The 26,163-nt window shown below is 32.3% G+C and overlaps 1 protein-coding gene across 1 annotated transcript in view; it reads right to left on the reverse strand.

Annotated features, from left to right (window-relative positions):
* Window positions 1-7,609: 7,609 nt before the first annotated feature.
* LOC110021254 overlaps window positions 7,610-26,163 on the reverse strand; it is a 46,031-nt gene continuing 27,477 nt past the window's right edge. The window contains exons 3-6 of the mRNA XM_020719674.1: window positions 21,514-21,683; window positions 21,205-21,399; window positions 8,144-8,203; window positions 7,610-8,002 (exon numbers count right to left, since the gene is read on the reverse strand). Of these exons, the coding sequence (XP_020575333.1) occupies window positions 7,838-8,002; window positions 8,144-8,203; window positions 21,205-21,399; window positions 21,514-21,683 (590 nt within the window). The 3' untranslated portion in view covers window positions 7,610-7,837. The remainder of the gene's footprint in view (window positions 8,003-8,143; window positions 8,204-21,204; window positions 21,400-21,513; window positions 21,684-26,163) is intronic.

A 26,163-nucleotide genomic window follows, 5' to 3' on the forward strand; every position in this document is an offset into this window, starting at 1 on the left:
ATACATCACATTAACATATATAAAGAGAATCGGGAACACATACCTAAGTCTTTCCTTTAAAGATTGTTTTGCACTAAAACCACAATCACTCCTACAACAAAACTAATGGAAGATAGGTTTGGTGATCTTAGCCAATTGACATTAAAAAACCACATACGCCACACAAAAACATCAACAAGACTTATAGGGTGTTTGGAGCAGCTGCAGCTTATTGAATAATCTGCTGATAAGCTGATTAAAAATAATTTACCGATAAGCTGCTAATAATTTACCGATAAGCTGGGTGCGGTGACTATTACAAATTTTTATTTTTTTGGAAAAGCCAAACCGCTGCTAATAAGTTGTCACCGCACTGCGTTTTGAAAACGCATAAGCTGTCAAAACGCAGTTTACCCAAACAGGTCATGTGCTTTTTCAAAACGTCACCGCACCAAATAAGTTGCCCCAAACGGGCCAATCAAGAAAAAGATTGGGCTTCTAAAGAAGCTTGCCAAGGGGGTTCTAGGCCTCGTGGGACCTCCGAAGGATCGAATGTGAGCAGGTAATGATCCTTGGACATCTGTAGGGACTGTAAATGCATCTCAAAAGAGTTCAAGAGCCCGAACCATCTATGTATCACCAAGTAGAGCGGATCCCGCATGAAATCCTTATGTTCTGTCTAGGCCTTGAACTTAAGGTCAGAACATAGTGCGGGGTACTCTACTTGGCAGTATGCACCAAGGGAATGTCCATATCAGCAGAATAAGACCCTGTGTGATAGGAATGAACGCCAACATGGAGTATATCGTAAGTAATGTCGGCTTGGAAATGATCAACTTGGAGCCTGATGATGATGGTGTAAACCAAATTATAGTGTCGTGTCACTCAACAAGAATGTCCGTGTATGTCACATAAAAAATGGATGCCAATAACAACTAAGAGGCTTTTTAAAGTTAACCAGATACTATAGAAACTTTGTTTAGACTTATGTTAAAATTATTGTATCTTTAAGATCATTAATAACTAAAGATCAGTTCAAATGGATTGAATAGCTCAGAAAGCATTTACAACGCTGAAACAAGTAATGAGAACAATACCTTTCTTATATTTCCCAACTTTTTTATGAATTTTAATATAGAAACAGATGCTTCAAGGATTGTCATTGGAGTTGCATTAATATAAAACATACATTGGCTTATTTGAGAAATAAATTAGCATTACAATACAAAAAACTTCTACATATGCTAGAGAACAATTATATGCACTTATAGAAGCAGTTGGAAGATGACAGCAATGTCTACTGGGCACTGCATTTATAGTTAGACTGTCAATTTAAATACCAAAACAAAAAAGATTATTGGTAAAGGTATTGGGCTTTAATTTAAAAATATAATATAAATCTAGAAGACAATAAAATAACAAATGATTTATCTTAGAACTTTTAGCTGAGGAATAGACAACCATAGAAAGAGAAACCAAAATTCTATTATGTACTACAAAACGTTTCTACACTAACTTTAATATAATATATGAGACAATAGATTACTGAGGTAAAGGTTGCTTTTCAACAAGAGAATAATGATATGTGTTATGATAAAAAAATGATAATTTATAAAAACCAACAACAACAAGCCACGACTATAGACAGAGCTCAAAAAACTAACATAAACAACAAAAATGCAGATGCATTATATAATACATTACCAAATAGAAATATTGTACTTTGTAACATAAATTATTTTAACTTACACTTAAAAATACTGCATCTTGAATCTTAATTCTGCTTTGTAGACATCCTTGTAATATTAAAATTTCTACATAAATAGAAGACAAACCTAATCAAGGTAGGTAGAGTATTTTCCTCGCAAATTCTTCTACTTCTCTCATTTTTTTAATTTTGTGGAGTTGAGGGTCACTCGAAGAATCCTAATCGAAGCCATCTTCTTGGCTTCCTTCCAAACCCTAGTGCATCAGTGGCTAGAAGAGTAAAAGAAGGTTAGGAACCCTAAAAGGTATCAATGAGGTACATGTACCACAACAATGAAAGATGTGGAAGAGTGAGAATCAAGAGAACCAGCGTAGGTTGGTGGGAAGAAGTTTAAGATAAAATAGATTTAATTCAAACTTGTTGAGTCCTGTCATAGGCTTTATAGCTTTTTTGTCCTATATCCCTTTCAATTTCTTTTTCTCCCTCACTATCTCTCAACAACTCAATCTTCTCCCATGGCTGCATCGATGCCAAAGCTAGAGAAGGCATCAATATTAATGACAATCCAACAAGATTATTAACGATATTAATTGGGGTGCTTTATATGTAAATTGTAAACATTGGTTGTGAGCTATATATAAGTTTCATCCTTTTAGGTAGTATGTATATAAATTGCCCAAAATTTAATTGACTTTTTATCTTTTATTATGGATTTTTTTTTAAATAAATATATATTTTTAAATTGATATTTGGGTAGATAATCTCCAAATGTTTCTTGGGTCAATATATTTGCATTGAGAGAGTCTTTTGTTCTCATGTATTGTACTACTACTCATTAGAGTCATAAGTCCTAAACTCTCTTGAATTTAATTTGCATCAGATCTAAACTTAATTAAACCCATATTGCAATCTTATTTGAATGAAAATTTTAACAAAAACTATCCTTCAAAGATAAACTTGTTTATCATGACAGGATTGTTTGTCGCATGGTTTTAAAATATCAATTGAAAAGGCCGGTTCAATCATGAATGAGTCATTTGACTGATTTAGTCTAAGCTTAACATTGTTTTTTGCACAAAATTAGAATTAAGTGTTGAACCGGTCAATCCATGAATCTATTTGATTTTAAAAAAGAACCAGCTTAATATTATCCAAATTTTAAATTTTAAATTTTAAATTTTAATTGGATGTCTAAAATAATATATTTATATTAAAAATCGAGAAAATATTATGTATCAAACTTCTAATTTAAAATTTAATTCAAATATTCAAACTATGATATTATTTAATGAATAAAAAATAAAAAATATACTATATTATTATTATTTTATTTAAATTATATTAAAATAATATTAATATTTACTTATATCAACCATTGGATTATAAATTTTTCATTCTTGCCGGAATCTGACAAACATAGAATAAATAAATAAATAAATAAAAGAATTAATTTATGTCCCTTACGGTTTATTTATTTTGTCGTTTGCGCCTACGAAATTAAACTATCTATGAACGTGGCCCCGACATCGCCATCATTAGGCCACAATGAACTGTAGATCTTCCTTCGAGAGCTCTCACCAGATCTAACTTTTAGTAGATTCCACGAATATTTGCTAGGTTGGGCTCCGGTTCAATGATATTATATTTGATTTAAGACCCACTAAATAATATAATATGTAAAAATTTACATATTAAAATGTAAGAATGCAAGAGCTTTCAAAAGCTATATTTTCTAAAAAAATGTCTATAAAGGAGAGGAAGAACCCAATTATGGACGGGACAATGATCTTCTGATTGGACATTTTCTCCTGCACTGATATGTATCGTGCTTGAAGACTTCCCTTAGCCTGAATTAGCTAAATTGCTCTTAATGATTCTAATTATTGATGATTGCATCATAGTTTTAAGAATAGATCAGATCATACTAACGGGACCAATTGATTCGACTGTGAATTAGTCTTCTGGCATGTGTGGTCCAAATTCGAAATCAGTCAAACTGGCAGTTTAACTGGTGAACGAGTAAACTTAATTGATTTTTTATAAGCCAACCAATTCTAATAGTGATCGATTTTGATTTTGATTTTGATTTTGATCAGAGGGGTAGAAAAAAATATTCATGTCAAAAATAGAAAAGAAATATTTAAAATATCATGTTCCAAAATTTTCATTTAGAATTATACTTAAAATATTCAAGAGTGAAGTATTGTGAATTATTATAGATATATTAGATTGACAAAATTATCATTATTGCATCATAATTATATCAATGCAATTATATTAAATAATTTTAATAGTTAGGTTCAACTCTAATTAAACTGTTGGACCTTGACCTTCCTTTTTTTTATTTGGTTCAACATATGATACAACTTTCACAACCATTGATTAAACAATGAAGTTCATCTAACTTTTTTCTTGATTAATGAATCTCTTTCTTTTTCTTTGAAGATTAAGCTTAGACATGATGGGCTATTCATGTCAAATTAAATTTAAAATTATATCAATCAACAAAGTTAATTTGAGATATCTAATTGATTAGTCGAATCAAGCCAAATTCACGAGTTTAATCAATACATCAACATTCCTAAAGAATAAAATAAACTAGTTAATTGGATGGTTATATCATGTCATAATTGAATCATGGTCAATCTTGTGGTGCTCAAATCAATGAGTTTTATAAAGCATGAAGAATGAATGTCTTGCTTTGAAAATTATGCTAATGCATTGTGTTATTTTGTAGATGTTTAAGAAGTTAAAAATCCCTAATAAACATCTTGTATTGATCATTGTGTATGCCACTCCACTATTATTAATGTCAACACATTGATATATGCTTTTATGTATTAGAAGATGTTGATGTGCTAAAAGACTCAAATGCTAAATGTTCTAATGACCCTTCAAAATTTAAATCAAATAAAATAAAAATGAGTCTTGTAAATCATCTTCTCAAAAATATAACACCTGCACCATCGAGCAAAATAAATAACCAAGGACTTGGGTCAATCAGTGAGGACCATCAATTAATCTAATGACACTTGTGCACGCGAAAAACTCACAGCGATATAACAGTGATTTATCATCTTAGTATTGTACAATAATTCAACACTTAGATAAGAAAATATAGTGAAGGAAAACACCATAATGTTTACGTGAAAAAATCTTATTAGCAAATGTCAAAACACACTAGACATTACAACAAGCTTACTCGAATGTTTTTTTTTTTTTTTTTTTTTTTTTTTTTTTAATTTTTTTTTTTATGGTGCTTGAATGATTTGGTTGCTATGCTTACAAACACCACTTTCCACAATATTCTAAATTTCACCCCATCTACATGTAACACCATTGTTACCAATCATTTGGCTAAGATGCTTAGTGTGACAAACCCTCCTTGACAACATAGATCACCACAACATCACATATATTTGGAAACCGCTTGGCTAAGTAGCAGTGGAATCCATGGGTTAAATTTGTAGTTAAGCTTTGAACATATTTTATTTGGAAATTTATATATATACCATAAAATTCTTATGTATTTACATATCTAACACTCAATGTTTGATATTTACTCTTAAAACACATCGGTACCATAAACTTATGTAAGAAAAAGTGCATTTCACTTGCAAAAATTGATAATTATGATATTTTTAAATTGGTGTTTAAGGATTCGAGTGTCATGAGTCAAAATATGAAAGTTTAGGTGTTCAATTTGTAAATATATAAGAAATCTGTCATATATATACTTAGGGTCTGTTTGAGGCAACTGTAGCTTATTGAATAATCTGCTGATAAACTGATTAAAAATAATCTGCCAATAAACTAGATGTGGTGGCTACTACAAATTTTTATTATTTTTTAATTTTTATTTTTTTGGAAAAGTCTGACCGCAGTCAGAAAGTTGTCACCGCATATAGACAGGTGGGGTGTGAAAACGTTATTTTCAACGTTTTGAAAATGTATAAGTTGCCAAAACACAGTTCACCCAAACAGAGCAAATGCGTTTTCAAAACGCCACCCCACCAAATAGGTTGGCTCAAACTGACACTTAAACGCCTATTTTATTTTGATTTGACAGGATCCCAACTTTGATGGTATGAAAAAATTTGTCTCAACCAAATTTCGTTCAGATAGAGCCTTGAAACTATTTGATTTATTTCGGATAAAAGTAGGAATAATCAACTAACTAAATTTTATATTATGTTGGTTTTATATTAAATCTAATATAATTAATCTCTATTATGATAAAATAAAAAGGGAGCTTTTACATAAATACCACCCCAATTCCTCCTGTATATTTACATATCTAACACACACCTAATCTTCACATTTTACATTTATAACATCCACTTTTTTTGCCATATAAAAAATATCATTATTATAATTTTTAAAAGTCTAAAATACAGATAAAATAGTACATATCTAAAAATTAAAGTTTACATGTTAGATATGTGAATATGTACGACTGATATGAATTTTTTAGGTGCGTTTGAGATAGCTTGTGTGTTTCAGGATAATCAGCTTATCTTGAAATGCAGCAGCTTATCCTGAAACGCAGCCCGTGTTTCGACCCGTCTGCGAGTAATATAAAATTAAAATCATGTTTTTGAATAAGAAGGCAAAACACCGTTTGTAAAAATCTACTGCGCTGCTCCAAACGGGCCCTACACCTTTCTAAAGTGATGTATGTTGACCGAAAGCCTGGACGGTGGACCAGATGGCGGGTCCGCGTTTCGTAGAGCAGGTCGGCAATCAAACCAACTAGCCCCTTCTCGCACGGCGAAAATTATTTATTTATTTATTTTATTTTATAAATAAGAAAATCTTCAATTTTTTTTCTGAACGAAAATATTTCGGCATTAATATCTATTTAGTGAGGCGGTTTGTTTGGGACAGCTAGTTGCCGTTCAAGTTGACATCACCATTAACTTTCAGACACCAATTATTAACAAGGTGTGTGGGGGGGAAATGATTGACCCAAAACAGCTTTAATTAACATTTAAATAGAGTTAGATTTAATAAGGACCCACAGTATTAACATTAATTATATTTTATATTAGTATAAATTTGAGAAATTTACATAAATCTCATCATTTTTTTTTTGTATTTACATATATACCATTTAAATTTTGATAGTTTTATAGACAGGAAAAAATTGTAATTCACTTTTAAAAATTAATAATGTGATGTTATAATTTTAAATGTTATAAATATAAAAATTGTGTGATCTATTATTAGATTTTGATCAAAATATTATCATAATTTTTTTTTTTCATGAATTAGTTGATTGAGTTTCAATTAAATGGGTTTGGGTTGAGTCTAATCAAATATACAAACCCATATTATAAATGAGGTATGGGTCAAAATCAATTTAGAATAGACTCAAATTGAACATGTTAACTCTAATGTACATCCATACCAGATATAGGCCCCTAAATCATGATTTTAAAAATCGGATCGGATCGATCAATTCAACCACTTCAACAGTTAACTGGTCATTCAACTGGTGCGGTCCAAGCTCAAAACTATTTCTGCATAAAACCGTGATTGAATCGATTGGAACCGAGTTTGAACCGGACAACTGATAAATCGATCTGACCAGATGACTAGGAGTAAGAAATCTAAATTAAAAGTAAATAAAACATCATGTCTCAAAATTTTAATTCAGAATTTTAATCAAAATATTAGATAGTTAAAAATACTAAATGAAAATGTTGTTTATTGAATTGATAGAAATAATAAGGGCATTTACATTCATACCCCCAATTTATTATGTATTTATATATCTAATACCTAAACTTTGATTCTTACATTTATAACACATAATTCTTCCATATCACATCAACAATACCAATATTTTAGCTTTAAAATAGTGAAATACACCATTTTATTCATAAGGTGGCATATTATCCATCTCAAAAACAATTGAGATGCCATTAATTTGCACCCATAGCATTACTCCATAAAATAGCAGATATTATACATATCAAACATCTTACATTATTTATGAAATTTAAATGAAAACAGCACAAACAACTCGTACATAATTGATATATGGGACCCAAATCTCAAGCACACCAACTTAAAAGTTCATCCGTTTTGTTGCACAAACAACTCGTACAGAATAGATATGCTGGGTTTTGTTTCAAATAAATGATTTCAAGTATCATGGATGGATGAACCTGGCGGAGCAGCACCTTCAATATTGGCCTCAACTTGGTTCGACCGGCAAGCCGGAATGGAAGCACAAACATCATTTTGCTCGAGGAATTTCCCGCCTTTGGCCAGTATATAAGGGCCATAATGCATTACAAGCTGCTTGCACTGCATCCAAATAGATGCATATTAGCATAAATATAAATATATATACAAATCTCAATCACGCGTGATTTGATCTAGAGAACTTTGATTCGAGTTGAGCCGGTTTACGAGTCAGCTCGCTGATTTCGATTCTAGTAAGGTTACCTTGTCAGCATGGTTCTTCAGTTTGTCACATTTTCTGAAAAGTACATGCAATATCTCCAACTGCAGCGGGTATCCACAAACAAGAATGTCTCATTAGTAACGTTTTTAACAGAAGGTTAGAACAACAAATAAAAATTAACACATAGTCGAACTTCCGGAGCATATAAGAAAATACCAAAGAATTATGGGTATAACCAATATTGCAAGCTTGTTCTCATTGTAGTTTATTTAATTTAAAGGACTGCACATTTTTTTTATTGCTTCAGCTAAATGCTTCGAGCACAAGGTTCTGTTTGGATGGAAGGAGAATATCCCAGCATTTAAATGCATACCACCCAATTCCTATGTATTTACATATCGAACACATAAGCTACATTTTTTACATTTATACCGCCCAAATCTTTCATATCACATAAAAAATATCAACATTTTAGCTGTTAAAACATGAAATACACATTTTCATGCGTAGGTAAGGTGGTATGTAAAGAGTTAACTATGTAAATGCATAGGAATTTACTGGTATATATGTAAATCTTCCTTTATAAATCGCTGCTCGTTCGAAGCCATGATTGAAACTTCTCAACCTGCTTTTTCATCTTCAATCATTGTATTGATCCTATTCAAAACTCGAAGTCACTTGCAATTTGAAACACTTTCGAATCAAATAAATGAATTTTGAATAGAGATTCGAGTTCGAAAATTAAATCAAATATCTTAAGTCAGAGTTTCAGCCAGCCATGCCTCTCTTTAGAAATTTGACTAACTTGAAGTTGACTCATTGCCACTGCAAATTCAAATTCCTAATAATTAAAATTAAAAAGCATGTGTAGACGACAACGTACCATATTTTAAAATTCAGCTAATAGTCAAGTCTGAAAGAACATGCTAAATATATTAAACAAACTGCTGTTTGGGAACATTGATTATATGCATACAAGTTATTTGAAATGTTTTATTAATAACAAGTTTAGCACCCAATATATTACTTAACAAGAACGAATGAAAAATAAGAATTTATAATGTCAATCTAATTAGTCGAAATAAGGCTAATGATGATGATGGCGACGAAAAGTATAATTCTTTGGATGCAACCTTATATCCTAACATAACATATTTTCTGAACAAAGGCCATTATATAAAATGTTCGTCTTACCAAAGGCTATGTGATAGTAACTAATTAGTGTGATCATTGAATCTGAGAGAAAAACATCTTTCATTTTTATTGGAGTGCCCTATCATTTATGTTTTAGTTAACAGTATTTTAGTCTGTTCCATTAAAGTAGTCAAATATAGTTTTTTTTTTTCTCAATAACATAGTACGATACACCATGTATGGATAAAAAATCTTTCCACCCAAGAGTAATCCTAAAATTTAAAATAATAAAAAAGAGCTAACTTTGAATTTCAGTTCCAAGAAAATCATATTCATAGAAATCTTTTGAAGAAAAAAAGAGATATTCAGAGATATTATAAGCCTTTTCTTACGGCGAGAATGTTTTTTGGACAAACGACTGGTAAATGAAGTGCATTACAAACTGGTAATGCATCGCCCACCAAAATAAAAAATCAATAGGGTCAATGTTGATTTTGTTACTTGGCTTCTTCTCCAAATTTATATCGCTTACATGGCCACACATCAAGTATTAATTCATCAACAATTGAAGTACAAATCTCCAAATACCCTCTTCATGAAAATTGTTAAAGGTCTTTTCAATCTAGAATGAATGTGTAATGAATGAAGATATCAAGTGGATCAATAATGTGATATGATGATTTGGGCTATGATTTAAAATAATTATTGTCAATCACAAGTCTAGACTACAAAGTTTGAAGATTAATGTAGTTAGACATATAATAGTCACTAATATTCATGAAATGACTAAAAAGCTTTATTTTTTTCGAGAGCTAGTGCATTTCCTAGAAATGACACATCATTATCAATCAGGAATAAAAGAAATCAGGCAGAATAAAAAGTTTCCTTTTTCGCAAGGCTGCAAAAAAGGAAATATTATATTCGCACAGATTCTTTCCTTTTAGCTGAATATTTAGATTAGGAATATGTATCAATTAAGTTACCTAAAATAGATTACACAGAATATTATTTACCTAAAATAGATTGTTCAGACTATTATTTTTTGGAATGAAAACAAAGAAAAAGACATTTAACCTATTTGCTCAAAATATTGACATGGTATCAGAGCTTGGTCTGAATCATTAGAATTTTAGCTTTTGTTAACTGCTTGCTCGTCGGAGCGCTCTTTCTTGTTTTTGAGTTCGACGGCATCTCGAAGGTACCAAAGGAGAACTTAGCTAGTCTTCAAGCTATTCATGAAGAAAGTCTTCATGATCAATTTTTAATGAAACTGAGACCTAAATTTGAAATTGCTCGAGTTGGGTTGCTGAACAAAGATCCGGTCGCTTGTTTGGATGTTTTTTTGGACAATTATTGCGTGAAGAACAAAGATTGGCGACACAAGCTACTATCAGTACAATAGGTGGATCATCAAAAATAATTAATATGACACATGCTGCCAAGACCAAAGGGAAGGGACCAGTGCAGTGTTATAGCTACAAGAAATTTGGTCATATTGCACGGAATTGTGAAAATAAGGTATGTACTTATTGCAAGCAAAAGAGACATACTCTTACGGAGTGCCCTAAAAAACCGCAAACCACAAGCATATCATGCCACGGTATCTGACACTCACAATCCTGTCTTGACATTCACATTTTCCATAGTTGTTGACAATAATCAAACAGTTGTCATACCAGATATGGTTCAACAGATGATTCTCTTTGCCTTTTCTGCTCTCGGCCTTCAAGGGAAAGGTAAAACTATTACTTTTGTTCCTTCTCCTTGGTTTGTTGATTCAGGCGCCACAAATCATATGACTGACATAGCTGATTTCTTGCATAACCAACGACCGTACACTGGTACTCAACATATTTAAGTTGCTAATGGAAAATATTTCAATTACGATAGTTGATGATATTAACTCCTCATTCAGACATGTCTTGATTTCTCATAAATTAACTACTAACTTACTCTCTGTTGGTCAAATTATGGATAATAACTGTGACGCACATTTTTCTCGTGATGGTTGTGCTGTGCAGAATAGGGTGCGGGGAAGGTGATAGCGAAGGGACCTAAAGTGGGTAGACTGATTCCATTATAATTTAATGTTCCTCAGAATATTTCATTAGCTTCTTCAGTTGTTGAAAATATGGTGCACATCTGGCATAAAAGACTAAGTCATCCAAATGATATGGTGTTGAAACAATAATGTAAAAGTTGTGTTTTTTATTCTACAGATAAGAGTTTAGTAGTTGACTGTTCTGTTTGTAAACTTGGAAAAAATAAGATATTACATTTTTCCTATTTCAGGCAGTCGTGCCGATAAGTGTTTTGACATTATTCATAATGATGCCTGGGGAATTACAGCAGCTATTTCACATGCTCAATATAGATATTTTGTGACATTTATTGATGATTATAGTCGATTTACTTGGATCTATTTTTTACATTCCAACATTCCAATTTTTACATTCCAAAGCAGAAGTATTTACTGTATTCCAAACATTTTTATTAAATGTTCAAACTCAGTTCTCCGCTCGCATTAAAATCTTACGGTCTGACAATGACGGTGAATACATGTCTCATGAGTTTCAAGCATTTCTCCATAACAAAGGTATTGTTTCACAACGTTCATGTCCCTATACACTATAACAAAACAAAATTGTTGAACGGAAAAATCGACATCTATTTGATACTGTACGCACATTACTGATAGAATCTTCAGTTCCAGCTAAATTTTGGACTGAAGCTTTATCTACTGCAGTTTATCTCATTAATCGTTTGTCATCTCAACAATTGAACTATGAGCCTCTCTACTATCAAATTTTTTATAAACATCCTAATTATCATACGCTACATACTTTCAGATGTGTTTATTTTGTTCATTTACCTGCTCATGAACGTCATAAATTGACAGCTCAGTCAGTCTGATGTGTCTTCACTCAATACGATGTGCCTTTATGGGGTACAGTCATAATCATAAAGGTTTTGTGTGTTATGATTCAATTAAAAATCGATGACATATTTCTCGGAATGTGATTTTCTTTGAACATGAATATTACTTTCAGCATCATATGTCGACACCATATACAATTATACTTCCACAATTTGATAATTCTTCTGCTGATAAACGGTTCAAGCCGGACATTATCTACACACAACGTCTGCCCCCTTCACCTTCAATCCCCCCGACCCTGATCCAGAAATTGCTCCAATAAGTATTCGACGATCAATCCGACTATCCGTCCTCCAAATAGATATGGGTATTCTGCAATTTTAACTAATACTACCGTTTCTACCTCTTACTTTCAGGCTGCTAAACAAACTTGCTGGGTCAAAGCCATGTAAGAGGAACTTCAGGCACTTCAAGATAATCACACTTGGGATATTATTTCATATCCTACAGGTGTTAAACCCATTGGTTGTAAATGCGTTTATTCTCTTAAATTCTGATCTGATGGCTCTCTTGACAGATATAAGGCAAGATTGGTAGCTCTTGGCAATCAACAGGAATACAGAATTGATTATTAAGAAACAGTTGCACCTGTGGCTAAGATAACAACTGTTCGACTGGTGTTATCTATTGTTGCATTTAAAGGCTGATTCTTAAAGTAGATGAATGTTAAGAATGCATTCTTACATTGGGATCTCAAAGAAGATGTCTATATCACTCCTCCTCCAGGCTTATTTTCTACACCTTCACATAATGTTTGTAAGCTCAAACGGTCCCTATACGGTTTGAAACAGGCTCCACGGGCCTGGTTTGAAAAATTTCGCAATACCCTTCTCAGCTTCTCTTTTATTCAAAGTCAGTATGATTCATCATTATTTCTTTGCAAAACTGAGAAGGGAATTATTTTGTTATTAGTCTATGTTGATGATATTATCATCACAGGATTTGACAATCAATTGATGTCTCAGCTATAAAAACGTCTTCAGGGTTCTTTTCATATGAAAGATTTAGGGTCATTAACTTATTTCTTAGGACTCGAGGTTCACTCTTCTACCGCTGGTATTTTTCTTCATCAGCACAACTATATGAAGGGACTCATTGCTTTGGCTGGTCTTCAAGATGGCCGCTCCACTGATACTCCTTTGGAAGTAAATGTCAAATATCAACAGAATGATGGTGACTTTCTATCTGAACCATCTCTATATCAACAACTGATTGACAGTCTCAATTATCTGACTATTATGCGTTCTGATATTTCATTTGTTATGCAACAAGTTAGTCAATTTATACAAGCACCTACACATCTCCATTTAGCTGCAGTTCGACGTATTGTTCGATATTTTAAAGGTACTTCTCATCGTGGTTTGTTTTTTTTCTGCGGAGTCTCCTATCACCTTAACAGTCTATAGTGATGCTGATTAGGCTGGTTGTTCTGATACACGCCGATCTATTACTGGATGGTGCATGTTTCTCGGCAACTCTTTAATCTCTTGGTAGAACAAGAAACAAGGTTGAGTGTCTAAGTCATCTACTGAATTAGAATATCGTGTTATGTCTTCTGCTTGTTCTGAGATCATTTGGCTTCGGGGCGTGTTGGCTGAACTTAGTTTTCCTCAGCTTAAGTCTACTTCTCTTCATGCAAATAATACTAGCGCTATCCAAATTGCTACTAATCCTGTCTTTCATGAGCGCACGAAACACATTGATGTGGATTGTCAATTTTGACAGTGTCATCAGTTTCTTGTCAACAAAATGATGTTTCTTGATCAGTCAACATCAACTTGAGGGGGATATCAATCAGAAATAAAAGAAATCAGGCAGAATAAAAAGTTTCCTTCTTTGCAATATTGCAAAGAAGGAAAAATTATATTTGCACAAATTTTTTTTTTTTAGCTGAATATTTAGATTAATAATATGTATTAGTTAAGTTACCTAAAATAGATTATACCGAATATTATGTACCTAAAATAGATTGTGCAGACTATTATTTATTGGAATGAAGAATGAAAACAAAGGAAAAAAGGAAAAGACATTCAACCTATTTGCTCAAAATATTGACAATCATGACCTACTTGATTGCGGTGAGAAATAACAAAAGTTTGTCAAGATGTCACAAGCAAGTGGCACCATAACTTATATATATAATGAAATCGGAACAAAAGTTAAATAGATTAAATTAAAATTAGATTAAATACATAGAGCTTAAAGACTTCAAATGAGATCATAGAATTTGTGGATAAATTAATTAAAAAAGAATCAATAATATTTGTATGTAAAAAAACTAAATTAACAGGGGAAAATACAAAGATGATGAAGATATTATATGTTTCGAGGACTAACAAAAAGCATGGGGTAAAGGATAATAGAAACATGGCTAAAAGATTATACTATCTAAGAAAATAGGATCAGTGACTTGGTGATTGTTATTAAAACAATTTTTAATAATGGCATTATAATTATGATTAGTATTTTTGCTCCTCGAGTTAGATACAAAGTTAGTTAAATTTTACTTTCCGTAGAGATAAACAAATTATTACAGTTTGTACTTAAGAAAGAGAGGATAGTTATTACAGTATAATGAATATATAAGGTTTTGATGAATGAGCTATAGTAGGAATGGTACGAGGAAGAGAGAGAAATATAATAAAAAATAGCAACAATTAATTTTACAGAAGAAAAGATCTTGTAAGAGAGAACATATATTTTAAGAAAAGGGACAAGTATTTTGTTACCTTCAAAACTAGATCAACCCGATGACAATAAAACTTTAACATAGAACTAAAGAAAAATCTTTTACAAGGTTATCTAAAGATGAACTTTGAGCACACCGCATGGAGTGGTAGCTAAGAATATATAACCCGGAGTTCTAAAAAAAAGATTATGAAATGAACTAGCTGCCCTTGGGATATGATAGTAGAATTTTTAAAAGTAAGATAGCTTAGACAAACCTGTGCAAGATAAGTTGACAAGTTCCACTAAAATATTATTATAGAATTTTAGGAGAATTTAGTAGCAACAACAGGACAAACAAGTTCTAAGTGGTGTCGGCTACATGACTCTAGTAATAAATTATAAATAAGAAAACTTGGTGGTGGAACAAAGAGGTATAAGAGGTTAAAATGGAAAAAAATAATAATAATTTGAAGGAGTGATAAAAGTGCAGCTTAAAGTTATGATGGCGTAAGGAATCATGAATACTTGAAAAGAAAGCAATGAACAAACCAACAGTTATATATTACTTATATAGTCAATTAGAAAATAAGAGAAGAGGAGAGATCAATAAATATGAAAATGCTAATTTGACAAATTATCAAACAAGGGTTAAGAAAAAAAATATATTTTTATTAAAAAAAACAAAAAGAGGACCAAGTCATATCATATATCGATCGGAAAGAGAAAATAAAGTTAGATCTGAGAAGATATATATAAGGTGAAACTAGGGATTCAAATGAGATACTTAAGGAGAACTTGAGAATTAAGTGTAATAATAAAGTAGATAGGTTAAGCAATCATTTTAAATGAAAAGATATCAAATAATTTGAGAAAAGACGTTTTATACCAATATTTAATAGAAGAGGAGATATTCAAGGCAATAATATTACATGAAAATCAATTTTTTGAGTCATACAATATAGTTCAGAAAGATCAGACTGCAACATTCAGTAAGAAAATTGCATCAATATTTAGGAGTTAATTTTGGTTTTATTGCAAGAAGAACTACTATGAATGTATTTTTTGTGCTGAAAATTGTCATAAAGAAATATGAAAGCAAATAAATGACCATTATAGGTCTTTTATTGATCATGAAAAGACATAATTGAGTACAATGAGTTTCGATTTAGATCATTAAGAAAAAGGTGACTGTCAAAGATATATTGAAGCTGTTAAGAATATATTTGATGAAATACTGATTAGCAAAAGAACTTGTAGAGTAACCTAGACATACCAATCACAATAAAGTTTAAAACAAAGATAAACATTAAATTAATATTACCATGTATTGATTATATATGTTTTATAAAGTATATTCAAACTAAAGTATTTTTTATTATATATTCTGGACATATTATAACTTTAACTACAAAAACTTTCATTGAGTTAGTAGAAAGCTAGAAAAATAGAGAAAGAACATAAGATAAACAATTTTGAAGTAGTAGACTAAAGACGAAGTATAAGATATAAGATTAAATGATTTAATATTACTATTTATCAACCAATATTAGTAGAAGAGAATACAAATGCTCAATATATTTGGAGCTACTTGTATTTATCAAATAAAAGAGTGAGGACATGAACGAGAGTTTAAATTCACAAGCAAATGTTAGGTGGTTAAAAAAAATTAAAACTAAACAACATGAGAACAACAAGATGACAAATAAAATATTTATAAAACTATAATTGAATCATAAACGTTGTATGTAACTAAGTTTTGGGCTATAAAGAAGGCATTAATAGAAAATTTAAGCACAATAGAGTAATATCTTTAAGATGTGTCAGGCAAACAAAAAAAGAAATATCAAGAATGATTATAAGAAAAATGGTAGAAATAGCTTCTATTAAAGAGAAAATAGTAAAAGATTAACTAAGATAGTTTGAGCATATAAAATAGGTTAGATATGGAATAATAAATAAGAAAATAAAAGAAATGCCGAGAGTTTGGGCAAAAAAAAATCGAGTTGGGAGGAGGGGGTGGAGGAAGGATAAACTTAGGTTAATTCTAATAAAATTTGCCCTATATTATATATATATATATATATATATATATATAAAATATAGGCATGGTGTCATTCCCCTCTGCTAGGGTTTCGCCTCATGGAGAACCCTAGCTTTCTGCTACACGGATCTCTCTCGCGTTTCTATTTCCCTGCTTCATTTTCGTCGACGTTGGTGCTCGCGTCGTCGCTTTTCGTTTTGTTTCTGGCGGCAGGCTCGCGCATCCTTCCAGACGACGAGGCAGGCCGAGTTTTCACATTTCTTTCTAGACGACGTCCTCGTCTGTCCAAGATGCCTCCTTCGCAGTCCTCTCTTCGTCTCGGTCTGGCAACAGAGCTGCTGTTTTGCTCGCTTGGTCACTTTTGTCGCACTGCTCTACCCGAGTTTTCACATTTCCTTTCAAACGACGTCTCCTCGCTTCCTGTCCGACAGAATCTTGTAGGCAGAGATGGCTATTCATTCCTATGCTACTGAACTTGCCGACGACCTCTCGATTCCTACTCATGCTCCTCTTTCAGAATCAGAGACTGGTTTTCGTATAGGTAAATCTTGCAATATTCCTCAATCTTTTCATGATACTCTTGAAGGTGGTGGTGATCACACCTTCATAAAAAAATTGGAGAAAAAAATGGGAAGTCTGCTCTTATTCTCACAGAGGTTGAAACCAGTACTCTCACGTCCTATGGCATTTTGCTCTAGTGGGAAAATTTCTTTATGGTAACCCAAAATTGGAAATCATTCGGAAAGAGTTTGAGGCTATGAAACTATTGGGCAGTTGGAATATTGGTTTACATGACGGTTTGCACATACTGATTCAGTTGTCTCATGATGTTGATTATACTCGTATCTTTTCTCGGAATGTTATCATGATCGACAACCGTAATATGAAAATTATGAAGTGGACTGTTGGTTTCGACCCAAAAGCGGAGTCTGGTTTCGACCCAAAAGCGGAGCAAAAGCGGAGTCCCCTATCATTCCAGTTTGGACAAAATTTCCGGAGTTAAAATTACATCTGTTCAGTTTGAAAATTCTGTACTCCTTAGCAACTTCCTACGGTAAGCCTCTCAAAGTTGATAGTCCCACGCTTGCTGTCACCAGACTCTCTGTGGCTTGTGTGTTAGTTGAGAGGGATATCACTCAACCTGCTCCGGATGAGCTGTGGATTAGAACCACTCACAACGGGTATTGGCAAAAGGTTGAAATCGAACCACACCCTCCTTATTGCTCTCATTGTAGTATGTTTGGCCACAAATCCACTATTTGCTATCGTTTGCATCCTCATCTAAAGGTCGAATATCACTAAAGAACAACCACCTATTATCCCTGTTGAGAAGATGTAACACGATCTTCTATCCAACACCGCAGTTCCTGAAGAAGAACAACATACTACAGCTACAGATCCAGTTGTGCTTATAACACCCACTGTTATTGAAGAAGACTCACTTATATGCCAAGACACGAAAATGCTCCTTTGATTCAATAGCAGATCAGCAGGTACAACATGTCGTTGCTTCTAATATTCAATAATTTGCACTTTTCCAGCAAACTTTAGACCAAGATCAGGTGAGCCAATCTTCGGAAGAGGAACGATAGGTCTATCCCAGGAGGAAGAAGAAGAATGGAGGTCGACTCCAGCCGACCCCAGTTAGGGAACATATTGGATGATACATTGGTTACACTGGCAATGATAACAATCTTACCAACTTATTAGCTTGTTCCTTCCCTAGAACTAGAGGCTAGAGGCAAAACCAAACTAGGTTGCTCTCTAGTCACCTGATACTTTGTATCAAACTAGGTTGCTCTCTAGTCACCTGATACTTTGTTGGTTGCTCTCTAGCAACCTGATACTTTGCATTTCAACATTTTTAGGCTTTCTCTTTATGTTTATATTGTACTTTTTTGTATTCTCTAGTTTTGGAACCACTTGTGGTTTTGGAGTGGACAGGGTGTCATGTTTGGGCCCTTCAATACATTGTATCTGTATATTTCTTTCTAGTTAATATATTAGCCTTTTTGGGCTTCGGGCTTTATATATATATATATATATATGCGCGTGTGTGTGTACAAAATAAGTTTTTTAACATCTTATGCATTATAACTTTAAGTTAACTAAATCTTTCAGGCTATATAAATAACATTAACATTCTTAATATAATTCAAACATTTATTAAATAAGGTCCTATTTTATGACCATGGTACCACAGAGTTACAATATTATTTTGCATGCAATATTATTATAAAACTTCTATTTTGCATCCCAACACTTTCTTAAGCACACACACACACACACTCAAATAGAGAGATCTAGAGAAATTCCCTCACCATCCTTAGTTGCAAAGTCAATACTTATCCTTTATTTCAGTGTTTTCAAGCATTCCTAAAAATTTTACAAATATGTCATCTACCGAACATTTATAATTTCGTTGTCTGCCACTCCTAAGCGTTAAAAAGGGTATCATATATATGGTCTTTAGATGCATCACCCACTATTCTCTTTTTATCAACCAGGTGTGAAGGCAGAAATTGAAGAATATCAAAGGTTTTTTAGTTGTCGTCATATGGAAGCATTTCCTTTTTTTTTGGCACAGTTGACTACTACATGAAGTTTGAAGCAAAAGGTTTTCTTGAAAGGAAATCAATGACTATCACAAGGGTAATGATTGACAAGGTGGTTTAACATAGGAGATAATAGGGCTTCCTCTATCTTTGATGATAATGGAAAATATAAGAATAGTTGCAAAGATTTGGAGAGGGAATAAAAGAGAGAGAGGGCAGAAAACTAGTGAGAAAAATATTCAAGAATAAAAATTTGTATCCTATTTTTTTACTTTCGACTATTGACATTTATCTCTCTATATAGATGTGAACATTGATGGATTGCATAAAACCGTATAGATACTGTTGTGTTATTTTCTAGATGTAATTCTTAAAAATTATTTTCATTCTCATGATAGCCATTGTTGTAGAGTGTTCTTCCCCATGAAAGGTATTATTTGCTTTTGTGTTTTAAAAAATTGGGAACAATGGCATATAAAAAAGGGAAGGTGAGGATCTGTTAATGCAAAAGTAAGGACTTCATGTACAGAAATATATAGATCAAGGACTAATAAAACAAAAGAAAGTTGCATTTCTCTCAAAAAGTCGAAGCTGATAATAGTAAGCCAAGAAGATGAGAATATTCTAAATTGGAAGATTGTATAAGTCGTATGTCTTTAACCGACAAAGAATATTGCCATCACATATAGCACGAAAATTATGACAATTGTAAGTCAATCTTTTGCTAGAAATGTATAAGAAGCCTTTAAAAGTGTTGCAAATTATGAGAGTTTTTTAATGTCACGCAAGTTCTCAATCAAAATGGATTACATACTTCCATAAATTTTTTATTCCTCTGAACAAGATAAAACTATTATCTATCCTCTAAGAAAAGCTAACACTACTATCTATCTACCAGAATTAGAGAAAGCTACCAGTTGTTTTTATCTCATCTCTCACATGATGGGGTCTACAAGATTGAAGAGATATAGGTACTTCAAAAATAAATATTCAACTTTAGTGACCTCCAATATCTAGATTTAGGATTCCTGCACCTTTCAAATTCTTGATTGATTTTTCCATTATGACTTTATGAGTAGAATTTAGTTTGAAGTGCTTTCTACTTGCCTTCATGAATATTTGCATGGTAGAACTAATCCTTACATGCATTATGCTAGTTGACCAAAATCCCAAATCCATGATTTCTCCATGTTTTCAATGTTCTCTTGATGCTCTACCATAGCATTTGGATCCCAAGAACAACTTAAATCAAAGGATTGGTATCAAACCTAGCAGAGAAAAAGGGATGCGTCTATTGTCAAATATTAAGTAGCAAGAACCTCGAAATCATCTTAAATCAATGAATCGGTATCAACTTAGCAGAGAGAGAGAGAGAGAGACAGACAGACAGAGATGTCTAATTGTAAAATATTAAATTAATTGAACTTAATTAATTTCCATCAGCTAGAAATATGCAATGTAAGCTTCTTACTGAAAGAAGTAAAATAGAACCCTGATAAAATAAAATAAAAACAAAAAACTAATCACTGAAAATTTGTTTAAGCTGCAATCAGGATGCAAACTCATCTGCCAAAATAAAATCAAACAAGTACTCACAACTTGAATATAACGGGAAACAATCAAAGCGAGATTAAGAAAAGGTGCAGATTAAGACAACTGCACCTCAGACCAAGTTTTTGCTTTTACTGCACCCCAAGAAAAGCATAAATAAAAAAGTCCCCTGTTAAATTTAAAAAGGACGGTAAGATAGATGGTTATGATTACCTGAGCCTCGGGATTTTTTATTTTGAGAAGCAATTTAAGAACCACTCGATGACAAAGTGTGCATTTTTCCTCATTCTTTCCAATAGAAACAGAGGATGCCTCACAAAGCCCCACCCGTCCACAGAATTCCTCTGGATGGGTATTGCCAATTGACGTAAAAAAAAGATCTGAATAGTAATCCGCCAATATGAGACACTGGCAAAAATTTCACCAAGAGTATAAGCTAAAGGAACCAATCCAAGTAAAGTCATGAAGAAATCAGAACATTGGTTTGAGTAGACATTTAAGAGTGAATTCAGCATAGTGTACCTTCAACTCCAGTGAATGCATATGAGAACATGCATAATGCAGAATATCAAGTATCTCAGATCTAGTCTTGTTTTCATTCAGAAATGTGGTAGCTTGAGCAGCAAAAACTTCACATACAGTGCACAATTGTTCAGGTCCTCCATCCTTTCCTTCAGTTATCAGATTTTCACCTGGGATGAACATGTACGCCCACTGTTAGTATGATCGAAAGGCATACAAACATTGAAAATGGAAACAAGGAAACATTCATAATCCCAATGTAGCATTTATCTCAAGCAAGTAATGGAATAAATTTCCCTTCTTATTGAGCTTTTAAAGGTCAACTCTTGGAGTAGGCCAATTAAAAGACACCAGAACCCATAAGTATCTTTTAATCCCTGATAAACTCCCGAGGTTCAATTAGTTTAAATGGCAATATTTGTTTATGAAACAAATACAAAATCAAGGGACATTGGAAACCAAGAAGTACAAGACTCTCGAGATATGTACTTTATAGGATTTTTAAGTTGAAGGAACATTAATTTAACAAAACCTTTTGAAAAGTCTCCAAGTATGTTGTATTCTGCACCTTCCATGCTTTCAGCATATAGATGACAATCAAATTTCTACCAGAATCTTAGTATTCCCATAAATTATTAAGCCAGTATTAAAATCCTGCATCTCCATTCAACACCCGCTATAAACTTTAACTAATAACAATGAAGGGGATGACCACTGCCAACAATCTGTAATTACGTTCTCGAACAAAACAAGATTTTTTCAAATAGCTCAAGCATTGTTTCTCACGTCCCACAACAACCCCTCATGTTTGAACATAAGACATAACATACGCAGGTATGAGACATAACATAGGCAGGTATGACTTAGGTTATTAAATCTATCACCAACACTCGTTCTGGAGTTTTACCCATCGAACATAAAACATAACATAGGCAGCTATGACTTAGCTCACTAATCTATCACCAACACTCGTTTTGGAATTTTACCCACCAAAATATATTGAGCAATAAATTCAATAACCTGAACGACTAAAACATAACATACCACATAATTCCTAACTCGCCAATATCCATTAATTAAAACAATTCAATTGTGTGGAAGCATCTGAAAACAATTCATTTTCAACTATAAATATTCTAATAAACATCAACGTTTACATTCATAAAATTTTTTTTTTATCATTTAAAAATTGTCTTAGCATGCAGGGTAGTAAATTAAAAAACTAATCTTAACTCAATTTTAACTTTATATTTTCCTCTAGTTCAAACAACAATTAGAGTAATAATCTAGGAAGCTATTGGTTCAGTAATATAAATAATGCTAATACATAATTCAAATACTCAAGGAGATATAATAACATGGCATATAATCATGAATTGGACACTAATTAAATTCATAATTTAGATCAGTCTATTAACTATAATCATTATAAAATGCATGGCTTGAAAGATGAGTTGACATAACAGTAAGATACATAATCTTATAGAAATAAAAAAAAGAAAAAAAAATTATTGCATGTCCAACCACCATATACATACACAATCGAGGGGATAACGACTGCTAAAGTTCTATAATTGCATTCTCCAATAAAACAAAGTTCTCTTAAAAAGCTCAAGCTGTGTTTGTCACGCCCGACAAGTGTTCAAACATAGACAGGTACAACTCAAGTGACTAAATCTACCACAACAGCTTTACCCACCAAAATATATTGAGTAATAAACTCAATAACATAATGGCCCAACTTAGCATACCACATAATTCCATATTTAGTTTACATAGCACTTGACGCTTTAAGATTTTTAGTTTTTTGGAATAATGGATATGCATATCTCACACATAAAGTTCCATATTTACATAGCACTTGATGCTTTAAACCTAAGCATGAAAACGTGTATTTGAATTTTAAAAGGTGGTAAAAATGCTATTTTTTATGTGATATTAAAGATTTGAGTGTTGTGTGTGTGAATATGAAAGTTTGGGTGTGGGATATGTAAATAAATAAGAATTGTGTGCTATGTATGTAAATGCCCCAAGATAAAAAAAAAAGTGGGCTAGAACTATTCTGAAGAAAGTTTTTTTCAAATCTGAAATAATGCCCGATTTGCAGGAGGCAAGGGTAAAATTTGGACATTTAACGTTGCTATTTGAAGAAATATATGCACATTGAATAGCCATTAAGGTATGAAAAGTTCAAAAATTAGCTAGCATTAAATAAATCACAATTCAAGTAAAATGTCTCAAAATTACTACTAAAAGTTGAATAAATTTAACAACAAATTAGACACCCAACAAATATAGCAATTTGTTAGCTCTAAAAATGGAATCAAGCAAATTTGGTAATAACGTTAAAAAGGTTAATTAAGTTAATTGGCATAATCAAGCTTAAATAGCTTGATTTGATTAAAACTATAGCCTAAATAAGTTGATTCATGATCAAATTAAATCTAATGAACCTAATGAATCGCACTAGATACTTTGATTATGACATTAAATTAATCACACATCTTCATGCGACTAATTTGATGTTATCAATTTTTAGATATATTTTAAATTAAATTAAAATTGATTGAAATAGGATTTGAAGTTCTAACAAATCAAAAAAGATTTGTTACCACATCACAACAATGATGGACATCCTTCTAACCACAATCAAAACCTAAAAGAGCAAACTTGCAGCTAGCATTTATGTAATAAGGATCTTTGTAAGGCATGAGATCCTCCTCTCTTGATTGAACATTGTTTGCTAACTACACATGATCAAAACGGTCAACAAGATAATTTAAATGTGATAATTAATAAATCTAAGCTTGTCGGTACCTCTAATCTCTTTGGCTACTCATCAAAGGCAAATTTGATGTTTTCATCATCCTCTAAAATGCTAGCATTATAAGCAAGAAACAACAACAACAAAGCCTTAATCCCACTACATTCGGTCGGCTACATGAACACTTTTTCTCCATTGCATCCTTTTTAGTGTCATATTTTCATTTAGTTCTAATAAATTAAAATCATTTTTTATACAATAAGCCCAAGTCTTCCTAGGTCTACCTCTGCCTTTCTTAATATAAGTTGAATCTAAAACATCTACTCTCCTAATCGGATCATCAGATGGTCGAAGTTTAATGTGACCAAAACATCTAAGATGGCTTTCTCTAATTTTGTCTGTCACAGGAGCTACACCAACCCTATCACAGATATATTCATTTCGCATTTTGTCTTTAAGTGTAAGGCCACTAATACACCTAATCATTCTCTTTCTTGACAACACTTAATTTAGTATTATGCTTCTCTTTTAAAGACCAACATTCAGCGTTATAGAGCATTGCAGGTCTCGCCATTGTCTTATAAAGTTTTCTATTTCAGTCTAAGCGGTACTTTTCTATCACACAAAAGGCCCGAAGCATTCCTCCACTTCAACCAACCAACTTGAATTCTACTATTAACATCCCCATTTATATCACCATAGCTTTGAACAACAGACCCAAGATATCTAAATCGTTCACACCTTTTAATAATTTGATCACCCAAAGTTACACTTTTGTCACTAGAGCTTCTACTACTAAAATTGCATTCCATGTATTCAATTTTAGTTCTACTCAAATGAAAGCCTTAAGATTCCAATGTAGATCTCCATAATTCGAGTTTTTCCTGAATTTTTTTCTCTCATCTTATCCACAAGAAGGATATCATAAGCAAAAAGCATACACCAAGGTACATCCTCCTGTAAATGTCCAGTAAGGCCATTGATAACTAAAGCAAACAGATATGGGCTTAGGGCCGATCCCTGATGTAATCCAACAGAAATAGGAAAATATTTGGTTAATCCACCTTCAGTTCGAACACAAGTAAAACCTCTAGTATACATATCTTTAATGACATAAATATAAGTCATATCAAGTCATATCAACCTTTCTTCTCAAGAACTCTCCAAAGGATATCTCCTGGAACCTTATCGTAAGCTTTTTCTAAATCAATACAAATCAAATGTAGATTCTCATTATTATCTCTAAACTTCTCCATCAAACCTCTCAACAAATGTATAGCTTCCATAGTAGACCTGCCCAACATAAATCCAAATTGAATATGAGAAATCTTTGTAATAAGTCTTAACCTATGTTCAATTACCCTCTCCCATAATTTTAATACATCAACTTAATTCCTCTATAATTTGCGCACTCTTGTGCATCCTCTTTATTCTTAAAAATGGGGACCAAAACACTCTTCCTCCACTCCTCATACATCTTTTGAGTTTTTAAAATAATATTAAAGAGTTTGGTAAGCCAAGAAACTCCCAAATCTCCTAATTATTTCCACACTTTAATTGGGATATCATCAGGTCCTACAGACTTTCCACCCTTGATTTTCTTTGAAGCCTCCTCAACTTCTTTTTTAATAATGCGGCGGTAAAAATGGAATGTTTTATGATAATTAAAGATATTAAGATTACTAAGGATGATCGTATTTTTAGAAACTTCATTAAAATTTTTATCAAAATAACTCACCCACCTATGTTGAATATCTTTTTCTAGGAAAATCACTTTTTGATTTTCATCTTTAATACACTTTACTTAAATTAAATCTTTATTTTTCTTTTCTCTTTATTTGGCTAGTTTATACATATATTTTTCACCCTCCTTCGTATCTAATTTA

This window comes from Phalaenopsis equestris, unplaced genomic scaffold (genome assembly GCF_001263595.1).
Source record: "Phalaenopsis equestris unplaced genomic scaffold, ASM126359v1 Scaffold000125, whole genome shotgun sequence".
Classification (NCBI taxonomy): domain Eukaryota; kingdom Viridiplantae; phylum Streptophyta; class Magnoliopsida; order Asparagales; family Orchidaceae; genus Phalaenopsis; species Phalaenopsis equestris.